We start from the raw sequence: 12,732 nt of genomic DNA on the forward strand, positions 1-12,732 counted from the left end.
AATTTCTTCATATTCTTGTACAGAACAGCTAACTACTTTTGTCTTATCGTCAGTGTTTTTAACAGTTGGGGAAATAAATATAACTTGGATGAAATCTGGTAATTTCAATAAATGAAATTATGAATATAGTATTGAAGGATAATTATCGTCAAAGCCGACCAATTATCAAGGATTTCGCTAGCAGAATGGTATTTCGAGGAATATTCCATGGAAAAGCGCGAGGTACCGCGTGCGTTTACGCTTGACGTGTTCCCGAGCCGTGGGCACGCTCGTTGCTCGCGTAAACGATCAGTTACCAACTCGGTGATTACGCTGGGCAAGTTTTTAATTGACCAAACGCGCCCATAAAATGAATTAATCGGGCGTTCGGGAGAACTTTAGAAGGCAAACAGCGAGGAAAATGATCGTCAATGAGCAGTACTAGTGAAAGGAAGAATTTCTTCACACATAATGAAATTAATTGAGTATTTTGAACGTTAAAATTCATTAACCATACCGTAAATGACTTTTAGCTTTGACTAGCCATGAAAATATAAAATGAATTTTCGTGTCCTAGTATTAACGAAACAAGGCAAACATGTTGCGATGGTGCATAGTAAAGAAAGAAGAGGAGAACGAGGTCTGACAAATTTATGCAATATTTCCATAATCTTACAAGCTTTCAACGTACGGGGAGACTCGTTTATTCGCGAGGGAAACGTGCAAGATGTAATCTATTTCAAGGCCGAGCATGCTTGTCCATAGTTGCTGAGGGTGCGAGAAATCCGATTCCGCGTGTCGCCTGATGCGTGCGAATTACAAACTCATGCTTACAGTTCGACGTGCAAAAATTTTTCGTTTATTCTGACATTAATTAGCAATCGAAATCAAAGGCATTCAAAATTATTTGTTAAATGCTTTGACATCTATTATTTGATTCTATATTAATCTAGCGTTTCGTATTCTATATTAATGTGGTGATCGATATCTCATTGATTTTTAAAATAATATTACTTTTTTATTCATCATTTCTGGTCGTTTTCATATTTTCTTGTTGCAATGAATTCTTAATGCAATTAAGGATACAAGACAGATTTATATTTATTTCTAATTTGGGGAAAAATATTATTGTTGTAAAGTTTTTCTATTATTGTTGATATAGGTATTTATTAGATTAAAAAAATCATAATACTTGTAATTTTTTATTACGATTAAGAATAAAGAAAAATTTCTAATTATTATTTTTTTTAACGATCTTCCACTATACTCCCGTGTAACATTTTCCAGCATACCGACGCTGAGTAAATAATGAAGTGTATTTAGTAATGATTTCATGAAAGAAAATTTCAGCTTCAAATATTTCAAATCATGATTTTGCCAGATACCTTCAAATTCCGTAGTTTGAACAAGCCACAGAGGAAATTTTGTGGCCTTTCATATCGTGCTTACCAGGAATTAATAACGAGCGAATTACTAATAAGAGGATCGAGGATTTTACAAGCGGAACTGGCATCGCTCCAAGGCGAAATTAAAACGGGCAAATCGTTACTCCGCCTGAGCATTTTACTCGTCGATCGGTGTATAACTATTCGATCGTCTTCGACGAATCAAGAGGACAAAAAAACGAGAATGTTTAAATCGTGCAAAGCATTTCTGTCTATCATTTGTACAGAAAAAAGATTTTGTCCTATGATTAGGGAGAAAGTAACGTACCATTAGGGTGCAAAAAGAGTAACGGAATGATAGAAGATTAACTTTTTTGTATGACAAGTGTGGCTAAGAGCTCATGAACGTTCGAATATACCTTCCAGCTATGTAGAAATTTATATCAATGCTACCTACTTATTTTCTTGTACTCCCGACGAAATTAGTGGTTTCGTAATGAGTGGAAACATTATAAGGGTTAAACCCTAAATGTGTTGAATCCGACAATGTGTTCTTCTAATGACTCTACATGGAAACAGAGAATTCGAATGACATTTAAAATAAAATTTCCAAAAATAATCAACTCGGCACAGAATGACCCATTTCTCAGTAACTTAATTTCAAATTTATAGAATCAATTTTTAATTTCATACATTACAGAAAATAGGTTAATTATCTACGTTAGACATGCACAGCGGTAATCGGTCGTCTCTCTAAAATATAAATGAGAAATATCGGGAATAAGTAAAATAGGGGGATGGAGGTACACGAAGCACCGTTAAAATATGTAAAACGGCACGGTCCACATCTGCTCTGCGTCACTCCCCGCCCTTTTCGTCCCTTTTTTTTTTTGTTCGCTTATTCTGAACCTTCGATCATCTCCACCACCTTCACAGGGTTCAACGAACGGCTACGGCCCGCAGGTGAATCCCATGGTTGGCCAGACACACTGATTTCGTGTCGTTCGATCCGCAGCGAACATAACTGTTCACTGTTTGACTTGAAAAATCGATGCGATCAATTTCATTCTGCCCTTTGTCTTTAATTAGTCGAGCAGAACAAGTATGATAATCGAAGACACGAGTGGATAATGGTGTCATGCCATTAATTAGTTATTCGGAGCGAAGTGGACCTGGAGATTTCCAATTAAATTTTTAATTTTTTTAATAAGAAGGAAAGAACTTTTGCCCTTTCTTCAAATTTTCAGAAAATAAAGTTAATATTATCTTTCAAAAGTTCAAAGTTATCAGGATAGAAAAAAATAAAGATATTAAAAAAACACTCGTGGTTTTAATTAACATGTTAAATTTTGTGAGGGTCATCGATGGTGATGTTGAACTTTTAGCTCGGATAAATTAGTACAATAGGAAACATTTGAGAGAATGAAAAATGAAGCATAGAAATATAAATCACGTACCTAATTACCAGAATTACCCTTTAACGAATATCATTTCATGCATCATACTTCTCGCGGTTCCAAACGTTCTCCTCCCCATAATGAACGAGTTGATTCGATTTACAATAAAAAGAAAAATACGAAAGCTGACGAGGACATTCTAGACAACAACTTCATCGCTTTTAATTACTCGTCACCTCCTTAGCTTGTCTGAACACGTATAATTAGAGGTGGCTGGACGACTGATTTCAAACGTAATAACAAGCTGAGCGAATCCCCGCCGCGAAACTCTATCGTACACTTTACAGTGCATGTAATTACGAGCTCGTACAAAATAAAGAATTTCTCGTGAAACCGAAACGCTGCCAACGTTAGTATTTTTCGCGTGTCAACACGCGTAACGTTATAATAAGCATCTGACAAGGGGGATATTTCCATGGCGAATGAACTACACAGAATGATTCCACTAGAAGTAAAATTAACAAAAATATGTTTGACTTATCGTTTGACTTAATTTTATATCAAGCATAAAAACTCCTATTCGTGAATGTTTGTACAAACTCCGACTGCACAAGTACTCGCAATAAAATTCGCGCCGGAACTTTTTTATCGGGCATCAGAAGTTTATACGGAACGTATTGGGAAAGCATCCTCTCTCGGTTCGTTAAGAAAAAGTAACGAGGAGAATCGGCCATTGTGCCTGGTATATTTCAAAAGCAAGAATCCGTTTAACCGAATTTCGTGATTACGGTACAGTCGCTTAAGAAACATTTTTAATTAGCCTCATTTGCCAAATCGATTAACCCCATAAAACAAGAAGCACAAAAATTGATAAAATGTAAATAGTTAGATATCAATCGAATACCCTGACAATGAAATTAAGAAAAAAATTTTTAAGTGAAATTAATCATTTTGATCTATGAACTAATAACACAACCTTGGCAAAAATTTGTAACATTTTCAAAATATAAGACACGTCTAAAAATGAGTTATTTTATCAAATTTGAAGCACAAGTAATCACTCGATATTACAAAGTGATGAGTTTAACGAAAGAAGAGTATTGCAAAATGGCAAAAAATTTTCTATCTGAATCAGAATGAAAAGTTTCACGATAGAAAGGCAAAGAAAAAGATCGATAATCGCCTGGATGAAATCATGCTTTTCTCTCGGCGTAACGCGTTACAAATACGAGGATCCATCATTTATTACGTTTTTTCTCATCCCGCCGACTTTCTTACGGCCGTTTGCTGCCGTCTTGCCTGGTTTTTCCCTTAGATTGACAAAATAAAATGTTTCACCGGTTCTCTTTATCGCCTCACGGCGATCAATTTTTTCATCAGCGAGAAAACGCAGAGAAGAGGAAACGTCGACGAGCCCCATTTTCACGGTGATTTTCATGGAAAATCTCGTCGCGTGCCGCGCGATTCAATTTTTCCTCGTAATATTCGGATTTAACGGGGACGACCGCCTCGAGGAGAAGACTCGACGCTTAAAGCGGCGTCTTCAACGTCGACGGTTCGAGGATAATTGCAAAGGACCAGGAAAAAATATCCTCCACCTGGATGCAAGGCAATCTTTCGAGCACGTTGCTTTAATTGCTCGATGAAATTGTTAATTCCGACAAGGTACCAGAACCATTTGACGTAATCGCTTCTCCAATTACGTGGTCGGGCACAATAAGGTGTATTGTTAAGCATTCGTCGACCTTCCACGACCCACTTCCCTTAACCGCACGTAAATTAGAAGAAAAATCTTAATTAGAGCCCGATGTTGTTAGAGATTTACTAGATATTCGTGGAACAATGTTGATTTTCGTGTTTATTGTTAACACGAGCTAGATTGGGTCGTATTATAAGAGAATTTTGACGAAAGATTCTTTTTTTTTTTAGTTGCTTCATATTTTGAACAATTGCAGAATCTAACTGTAATATATTATAATTTATACCATCCCTGAAACAGGCCAATTAATTATCTGTTTCAGTTGTTGAAAGTTAACCCTTTGAAGCAGTTCTAAGCTCGATATTATATACACATGGATTACCTATGCATATTTAACGTAAAATTAAAATATTAATTGAAAATTTTATTTACGTTAAAATTAGAAAGGGTTATTTGCCAAAGGCATATTTGGTAAGTGCTGAAAGGGTTAATACCTTCTTCATATTCACACATCACGACAACCTACGAGACACTTGGAGTCAGCAATGATCAACTCGATACGCATTAAGTGGAGCAAGATTTGACCCAGCGATGCTGGTTAGAGGTCGAGGAATCGGAATCGGCGCGGCTTCGTGAATCGGATGATCCATCCAAGTGGATCGTGGGAGTGTAGCGGCTAGATTCGAATCAAACCTCCTTCGATACTCACCTATGATGGTGTGCACCCTCACGGACAGCTGTGTCCTGAGAACGATCGAGTTCTTTCGGCTGTAACAAAGATAAAAACAGTCAGTCATATGAATTAATAACTCGCAGAATAAGCGATTTATTCGCTTATGTACAAAAGTGGGTCATCCATATTTAGTTGATGTATGAATTTTTTATAAAATCATCATATCCCAGCTTGCCGGCTAGTAATTACCTAATTAGCCATGCGTATACACCGCGATGAAAAGGAATAAGAAAAATGGGTTAGAGTGGCTCCGCTCGGGATCTGCTTGTATCAGCCCGGCTAGTCGCGGCGAACTTTAAGGCCCTGCGAACCTTCCCACGCCATACGTCCCTGAGAAAGCACGGCGACCGTGTGCACAATGGATTTCAAAGTCGGGGGAGAAAGAAAAAATGAGGGGGTGGGAGAGCCAGAAGAAGGCGAAGACGAAGACGAAGACACAGACGGCTTAGGCGAGCGTCAAACGCATCCGGGGCAAAGAAGTCGGCTACGTACGCGCGTTAATAATGTTTCCGCTCGTTAAACGAGCGAGACGTAGCACGATTACGCGTTTTGCTTTTCCCACAAACGAACGCCGCGCCGCGCCGGCCCACCACGCCGTGTGCAAATGTTGCTCGAACAACAACACGCTGCTAGCCATTACTCAAGATCGATCCCCGATTACACGCGATTGTGCGCCTTCATGAAAATTTCAAGACGCACACGATGAGAAATCGTTTTTCTAACACCGAGCTCGCCACGGTGCAACATTTTCTTATGGACAAGGCGTGAAATTTACTTGAAAGATTGAGATCTAACGAGACGAAGAGTAAAGACAATGCGTTTGCAATGCCTTGTGCACCAATTATCTTTGAATCAGATGGATAGGAAGAAAATAATTTATAGCAGTAAATAATTCATTACAAATTATTGTTTGTTACATGTCATTTATCTTAAACATTTGCAACTATGTACTTTAAGATGATTGGATAAAATACACTGTAATTAATTAATGTGTTACATAATGAAGTTCAACTTTCGTCTCCTCATTACGGTGATGATTATTTAATCAAAAAAAGAATTTATCGTAATTTTTCAATGCATTCACCCTTGTGAGTAAATAATGTGGTATTTAAAAAATTTATTTTCAGTTAAATATTAGGGGTTGTTATCGATCAACCCTTAATGAGAAGAATGCAGTTTGCATTGACGTATTATGATTTTTAAACAATTCACAATTGTAAAAATCTATTAAGATAATGAGGAGACAAATATTGTCTTTCTTCTCAATTTCAAAATATAATATTAATAAATTAATAAATGAAAAACTCGGAATATTAATAGACAGATAGGATCCCTGAATGTAATAAAATTTTAAAATGTGAAGACAATAATATAAATTTTACCATAATTCTCTAAAAAAACGTTAATGGAAAGGAACGCACGTAGAAGATCGATATTTTCAGGCATAAGTACCCGGAGCGTACCAAAAGACCATCAAACTTCCAAACAATTCCACCCTCTTTCGACGTAGCGGTGCTCTTCAAACCGAACTTACCATTTCCACGAGAGATTAAAGACGACTCGTTAATACTCGAATTATCAAGTTTCCTGTCCGCGATTGAAAAATATCACCAAGTTTTAAGCGATCCTGAAATCATCTCAGGGATGCAAACTTTTGATCCTCGTCACTTGCCTCGCGGCTCAGCCGACTATTCCGTAAACAAACGATTTCCATGAAAATCGAGGGAAAAGAAGCCTTAGAACGGGTCGTCGGTTTCGCTTAAGAGAGCTGAAACCCGGCTACCCGAGGTTGCTCGAATAAATTAAAAACTTTCCGGCACGGGGCCAAGTTCAATGTCGACTGACTGCTTCCCGGCGTCCGCTTGCTCGTCTACGTTTCCACGTAAACAGACCATTTCTGTCTTCTTTTCTTCGCATTGTATTCGATCCCCCCCCTGCCTCGTAATTGCCCTGTATTGTTCTACAATAATTGCTCGAGAAGAGACGACGTCAGACGCGAACGAACGCCTGCTCCACCTAAGTAGAATCTTAATCTCGCGGTAATCAAGATGGAAATTTTGAAAGTTATTCGAAAGATGCGACTATAATAAAGGACGAACGAGTACAATGGAAATTCTACGTTCCTATTTCAACCCTCTATCCACGATTGCAAATTCTCGCAATTCTAAATCCTTCGTATCCCAAACAATTAGAATCCACTCGACTTTTGTTTTTCTTACAACCCTCCGTCTCTCGGCACAGTTTTTCCACCGGCATCGTTAGGCTTTCCCGTCGAAATTCAAATCTCCGCGATTCTAAATCCTACGAGCAGCTCATAACTCGATTTTCGACCTCTTCCGGGGGCTCGTCTCCACGGATCGTTCGCAAAGGCACTCCAAGTGGTGAATGGAACTCGAGCGGGCTACGATGGAACGGTTGGCCCGGAAAAACAAGCCGATCGTATCGCGGAGCACCGGCATCGTCCTCGAGATCGACTCGAGGTACCGGAACTCGATGTAAATGCGATCTCTCAGCCTCTCTCGTCGCTTGCCAGCTCGCCGGCACCGAGTGCACCCACGGGAGAAGGAAAAGCAACCAGGGGGGAAACGTTCCCTTGCAAATGGAATGCAAAATCCTGGACGGTGTCGATGCTCGTGGGAACTTTCGTCCCCGCCGTCGGCGTCGAAGTCGGCGTCGTCGCTCCGTGAACACGGCGACGAAAGTCCCCGGCGAAAGGATTTCCAATCTCTTTTAATGGCGCATTAATCGCAACTCCGAGAGGACGGAACAACCGGACCGAGGGAAAAAGGAGCAGGAGGGAGGCTCATCGCGATAACCCTCCGGCTCGAAGCGTTTTTCAATCGACGACGACGACGACGACGACGAGGCGACCGATAGTCTGCGAAGTTTCAACCAGATACCGATTATCGATACTCTCGCATCCAGAGGCTTAACGCGCGCCAATTTCTTTCGAGCGTTATGAAGTGGCGTTTAATGGCTCTTCCAGACCTTGTTGCGAGATACCAAGCATCTAGGTGACACTGGGCTAGATGAAGAGATAACAAGCTGAAGGACTCTACACCGTGTTTTCCTCGGAAAATTAATTCAAACTTATAAATACATATTTAGCTTTCCATCAGGTTTTTACATATCAAAGGCTGGATTTTGAAATGATTCTATGACATAAATATATTACTTATGGGGTACATCAAACTGAACCTCAAGGTTTCATGGAAATCATCTTAATACAAAATTCTGGGAAATTACGGTTTCTGGGAAACTACTAGGTGCAAGTAAGTTAAAAGTTCTCGCGACAAGCGAAATGACCTTGATCCAATTTGCCTTTCCTATAATTAATCGAAATGACTGCGTCCCCGTTTCAGAATTTTCCACGGAAACGAGAACTCTCAATGGAAATACAGGAAACAAGCGGGTCATTCGGACGGGTCGAGTATAATTTCGCTTGTCATTAAAAATGCCAAGCTGTCAAGGTACGGAGAAGGCAAGCTGCACGAAATGGAATTACGTCGAGCGGTTGAAAGTTTCGAGGATCGCAACCTAATTGGGCTATCAGAGACTATAATGAATCCGCTTGAAACTCATCGAACAGGAAGAAATTTCCAACATCGAGTACTCTGATATTCAAGAATTTCTTCCTCTACGTCTGAGTACTTATATTACCGTGCTAAATCAATCAGAATTATTATAAATAAACATTGTTAGATACAAGATATAAGAGTTGTTTTTATTTGAAATAAAAAAAAATAAGGTAAATTTAATTAATACATATTAAACACATAAGTAATTAGAACGTGTATTTCTCAATTCTCATTGATGGCCCTTTTCTCAAGCTCCATATAAAATGTGTCCCTGCTTTATTTGTTGCTTAAGTTTAAGGTTAAATTGAAGAGTGACTTGAAATTAAATCCGAATCCAAGTACCCGATTAAGTTTGAATTAAGGCTAAGCTAAATTTACGTCGAATGTGAGTCACGCTAAACACATGCTACTGAAAGTCATCTACATTTGTCTTTAACCCTGTTATTTGAGGATCTGTATAAAGATTACGTTTACGATCATTCAGCAGGTTCAAATTTGATTTAGTTCTTTAGTATTTCACGTTTCTTAAGAATAAATTATTTGAAAATTGAAAAAAATTATAACATGCTTTGAGTAAGGCTCGTGTATCGAGATTTAGAGTGATAAGTCCACGTGTTTATTTGAATACAACGAGTTTACAAGGGAATTCAGCGGAGTATCTTGATTCCGGGCCAAGCGGCAACACTTTGTCGCAGATGGAACAGCCAATTGGCCATTGCCACCGCGATGGTCACTTTACATCCAGAGAAATGTTAGAAGACCGTGTGAATTACGACCATCGAGAAAAACGACCAATTCCCTGCTGTAGAATTCCTGACATTCTAACAATTTCGAGAATCACGGCCACAGACGAACAAGGATATTGGAATTCTTTTAACCGTCCATAACTCACCATCTATTGTATCTCTTTGCGGTCAAAGTTATGAAAAACACATTGACTGACACGATTGAAATGGACGCGAGTAATCAGACATATTAGAATACTAATTACTAAGCATAGGATCGATTAATTTTTATACTTAAAATTTCGATTTGGTATTTTACATTACGGTAGACTTTTAGTAGCTTACCACACTCGAATTGAGGGGAAGAAAATTTATGGGAAAACAGAAATTTAACAAATGGTTCTACCATAACACTAAGGTATAATAAGGTATTGGAAAAATAACTAAATAAGCATAACGGAATATTTCCACAATTAAAAGTTCTAACAAATCACAATGAGCTGAGGACACGAGATTAGTATTGGTAATAGGCCTCTGCGGACAGTTAACGAGCGGAAACTTATCAAGAGTCTACTGTATCGGTGCGATACTGATGATATTCAAGATTTACTTTTCCTTCTCTTTTTCTACTAATTTAATTGTCTAAAATTTGATGCTGTAACAGTAATTCAACACCTGTCATATGAAAATTAAGATGTCAATCATAAATTCACATTATCCCGTATCAATATCCTACACACAATTCTCTTACGAAACGCTCTCTATTCGGGTAGCTCTTCTCATGCAGCCTCTTTGAAAACATACTCGATCTTTCCACGGAATTATGCAAGAAACTCGACTAAACAACAAAGCACAGAAATAAAATGTGCGTGTAAGTTCTGCCAAGAGTTGAGTCACTAGACCCGGGAACAGGATTTTACGGTTTTCGAACGAATCAGCGGAGATCGTCGTCGACGTTGACGGCTTCGAGGTGTAGGTAATAAACCGGTCAACTTCTGGCAAGGTCTATCTATAATTCCAACATCGACGAATTAATTACCATTTCGTTTTCTCGTCACATCCGCCAATTCGGTCCAGAACAGGGGACGAGTCAAATGATCGACGCCGATGAACGTCGAACGATTACGCAAGAATTCTAAGCTAGTAAGGTCACCTCTGTCTCCCCATTTAAGGCCATAAATCACTTGGGAATTAACCCCTCTAATTGGTCCGTCGGTATTTAAATCGACGACACTCGGTCGCGGCTAGGAGAACGCGGACGTATAAACCGCGTGCACGCATATTTCTTTGCGGTCCGCGCTTTTACGCGGTCGATTTAATTCCTTCGTATAATTAGTCGTTGCTTGCAGAGTTAAAACGTCGTCGACGGGCTAATTAGAGTTTTCAATTTATCGTATACAGAGGGGACAGATCTCTTCGGTGGAATAAAATTCGAGCCAAGGTGACGAACTTGGACGATGAAAAATGGACTTTGATTTTGATCATCATCGAAGGTTGGGAAGTTTCAGAAGCATGGATCATTCGGGTGATGATTTATGGCTGTTTAATACCTTAACTGCTACGAGGCCTCTGTTGACTGGCGCCTTAAATGATGTAATCAGATAATTGGAAATCAAAAGAGAAGGAAAGATTTGAACAGCGTTATTTTTTTTTTTTTTTTTTTAATTATTTTATAGTTTAAGAAAATGTAACGCGATTAAATGAAATGACTGATATATAAATTAAGAAGTTCTTATGATAAAATAGATAATCAGAGCGAATCTCAAACGTCAATATAGAATAGTAAATGAGCAAACCTTATTCCTGAAAGTCGAAAAAACTTGAAGGTTTAACGGGAGCTCTAATTTATTCCCTTTTCTCAGCGACTACTACACGGGCGATCCATCAAGCAACTAACCAGAAAACGATTGGTATTTCATCAAGCGAGCACCAATAGCCATTCAAGCCACGTGAGAACCGTCATCGCGTTGTCGATCTTTTAAATGCAACCAAATCGTTGCTCGAACCCGTCTCGTTCTCCATCGATTCATCGGGATTCACGGCTTGATCGATGACCGATCGATGCGTGCTCGTGACGGAACGCTTCCCTTCCGTTTTCGCCACGTCGCAGAATAGCTAAGGTTACGACGGACCCTGAAGGAAACGAACGTCCGTTGTTCCTCGTGTTTTACGACCGATCGAGTCACGGTTCGTGGTCAACGAAACACGCGTGAGTGAAAGTGAAGAATACGAACAATCGGTGGTCTTTGGATCGCGAACCGTTTCGTCAGAATCGTGAGCAGCTATCGATCCAAAGGGTTGACACAATGAAAACTTTCCTTTCGAAATGTTTTCTCAGCAAACCTTTAGAAATTTCATAAAATTTTCGAAATTTTCCCTAGGACAAGAAAATTGCTTCTCGAAAACATACTGCAAATTATAGTTGTCAGTGAATTAATTAAAAAACGATTGATCTACACGAGATGGAATCGCGAATCGACTAACAGCCTTAAATATTCATTCCAAATTTGTCTAAATTAGACAACCCGGTTACACTACTTCCACGAAACGCGATCTTCGCAAAGAAAAAAGGAAGAAAGTGGAATTTCACGAGATACCACGATAATTTCACTGATGATTCTTCGAGCTTTGATTCAAAAATGAGAAGAGTTATGAACACTCGGATTGGTGAAGGAGATAACGAAGAATTCACTTGAACACCGATCGATTTCGCGGAGATCCCCCAACGCGACCATTCGCTCGTTCGTTCCAATTATTCAAATGCACTCTTGCACTCGCTGCACCTGTTGCATCGCAGACGGGGCCGCGCCATCGAACCGTTTCGCCCCGTGCTTCCTGAATAATTGCTCGAGACGCGGCAGGGAATATTTCACGCATAATTCCGTGGGAATATCGTTCAAGAGCTTAGTTGGTCTTTGATACACCAAGGGAATTTCTTTATTTCGCAAACATTGATGAAGTTCAGCCAACGTTTCTGTTTTTTAATTCTTACGTTGCACCGTACAAGTATACTTCGAGTGGAACTATTCTGCTTTAATGCCTGCCAAATCCACAATAAACTTGTAATTTAGAATTTCAATTTAATTACAAGTTCATTTTCATTAAATTTAATTTTAAATGGACGCTCTATTTTCTTGACTTCGTGCAAGAGAAAAGAAATTAGATCATTATGAAGCAACTTTTCGAAAAAATAAATTATATAAACTAACACGATTTCATGAATTATAAACCAGAGT

At 39.1% G+C, this 12,732-nt stretch overlaps 1 protein-coding gene across 4 annotated transcripts in view; it reads right to left on the reverse strand.

The window, feature by feature from the left end:
• Nucleotides 1-12,732, reverse strand: part of Fhos (Formin homology 2 domain containing) — a 157,638-nt gene that overhangs the window by 50,642 nt on the left and 94,264 nt on the right. For all 4 annotated transcript variants that reach the window (XM_034340353.2, XM_034340355.2, XM_034340354.2 and 1 more), the window contains one exon: nucleotides 5,170-5,228. In XM_034340353.2, the coding sequence (XP_034196244.1) occupies nucleotides 5,170-5,228 (59 nt within the window). The remainder of the gene's footprint in view (nucleotides 1-5,169; nucleotides 5,229-12,732) is intronic.

Source organism: Osmia lignaria, chromosome 10 (genome assembly GCF_051020975.1).
Source record: "Osmia lignaria lignaria isolate PbOS001 chromosome 10, iyOsmLign1, whole genome shotgun sequence".
NCBI classification, from domain to species: domain Eukaryota; kingdom Metazoa; phylum Arthropoda; class Insecta; order Hymenoptera; family Megachilidae; genus Osmia; species Osmia lignaria.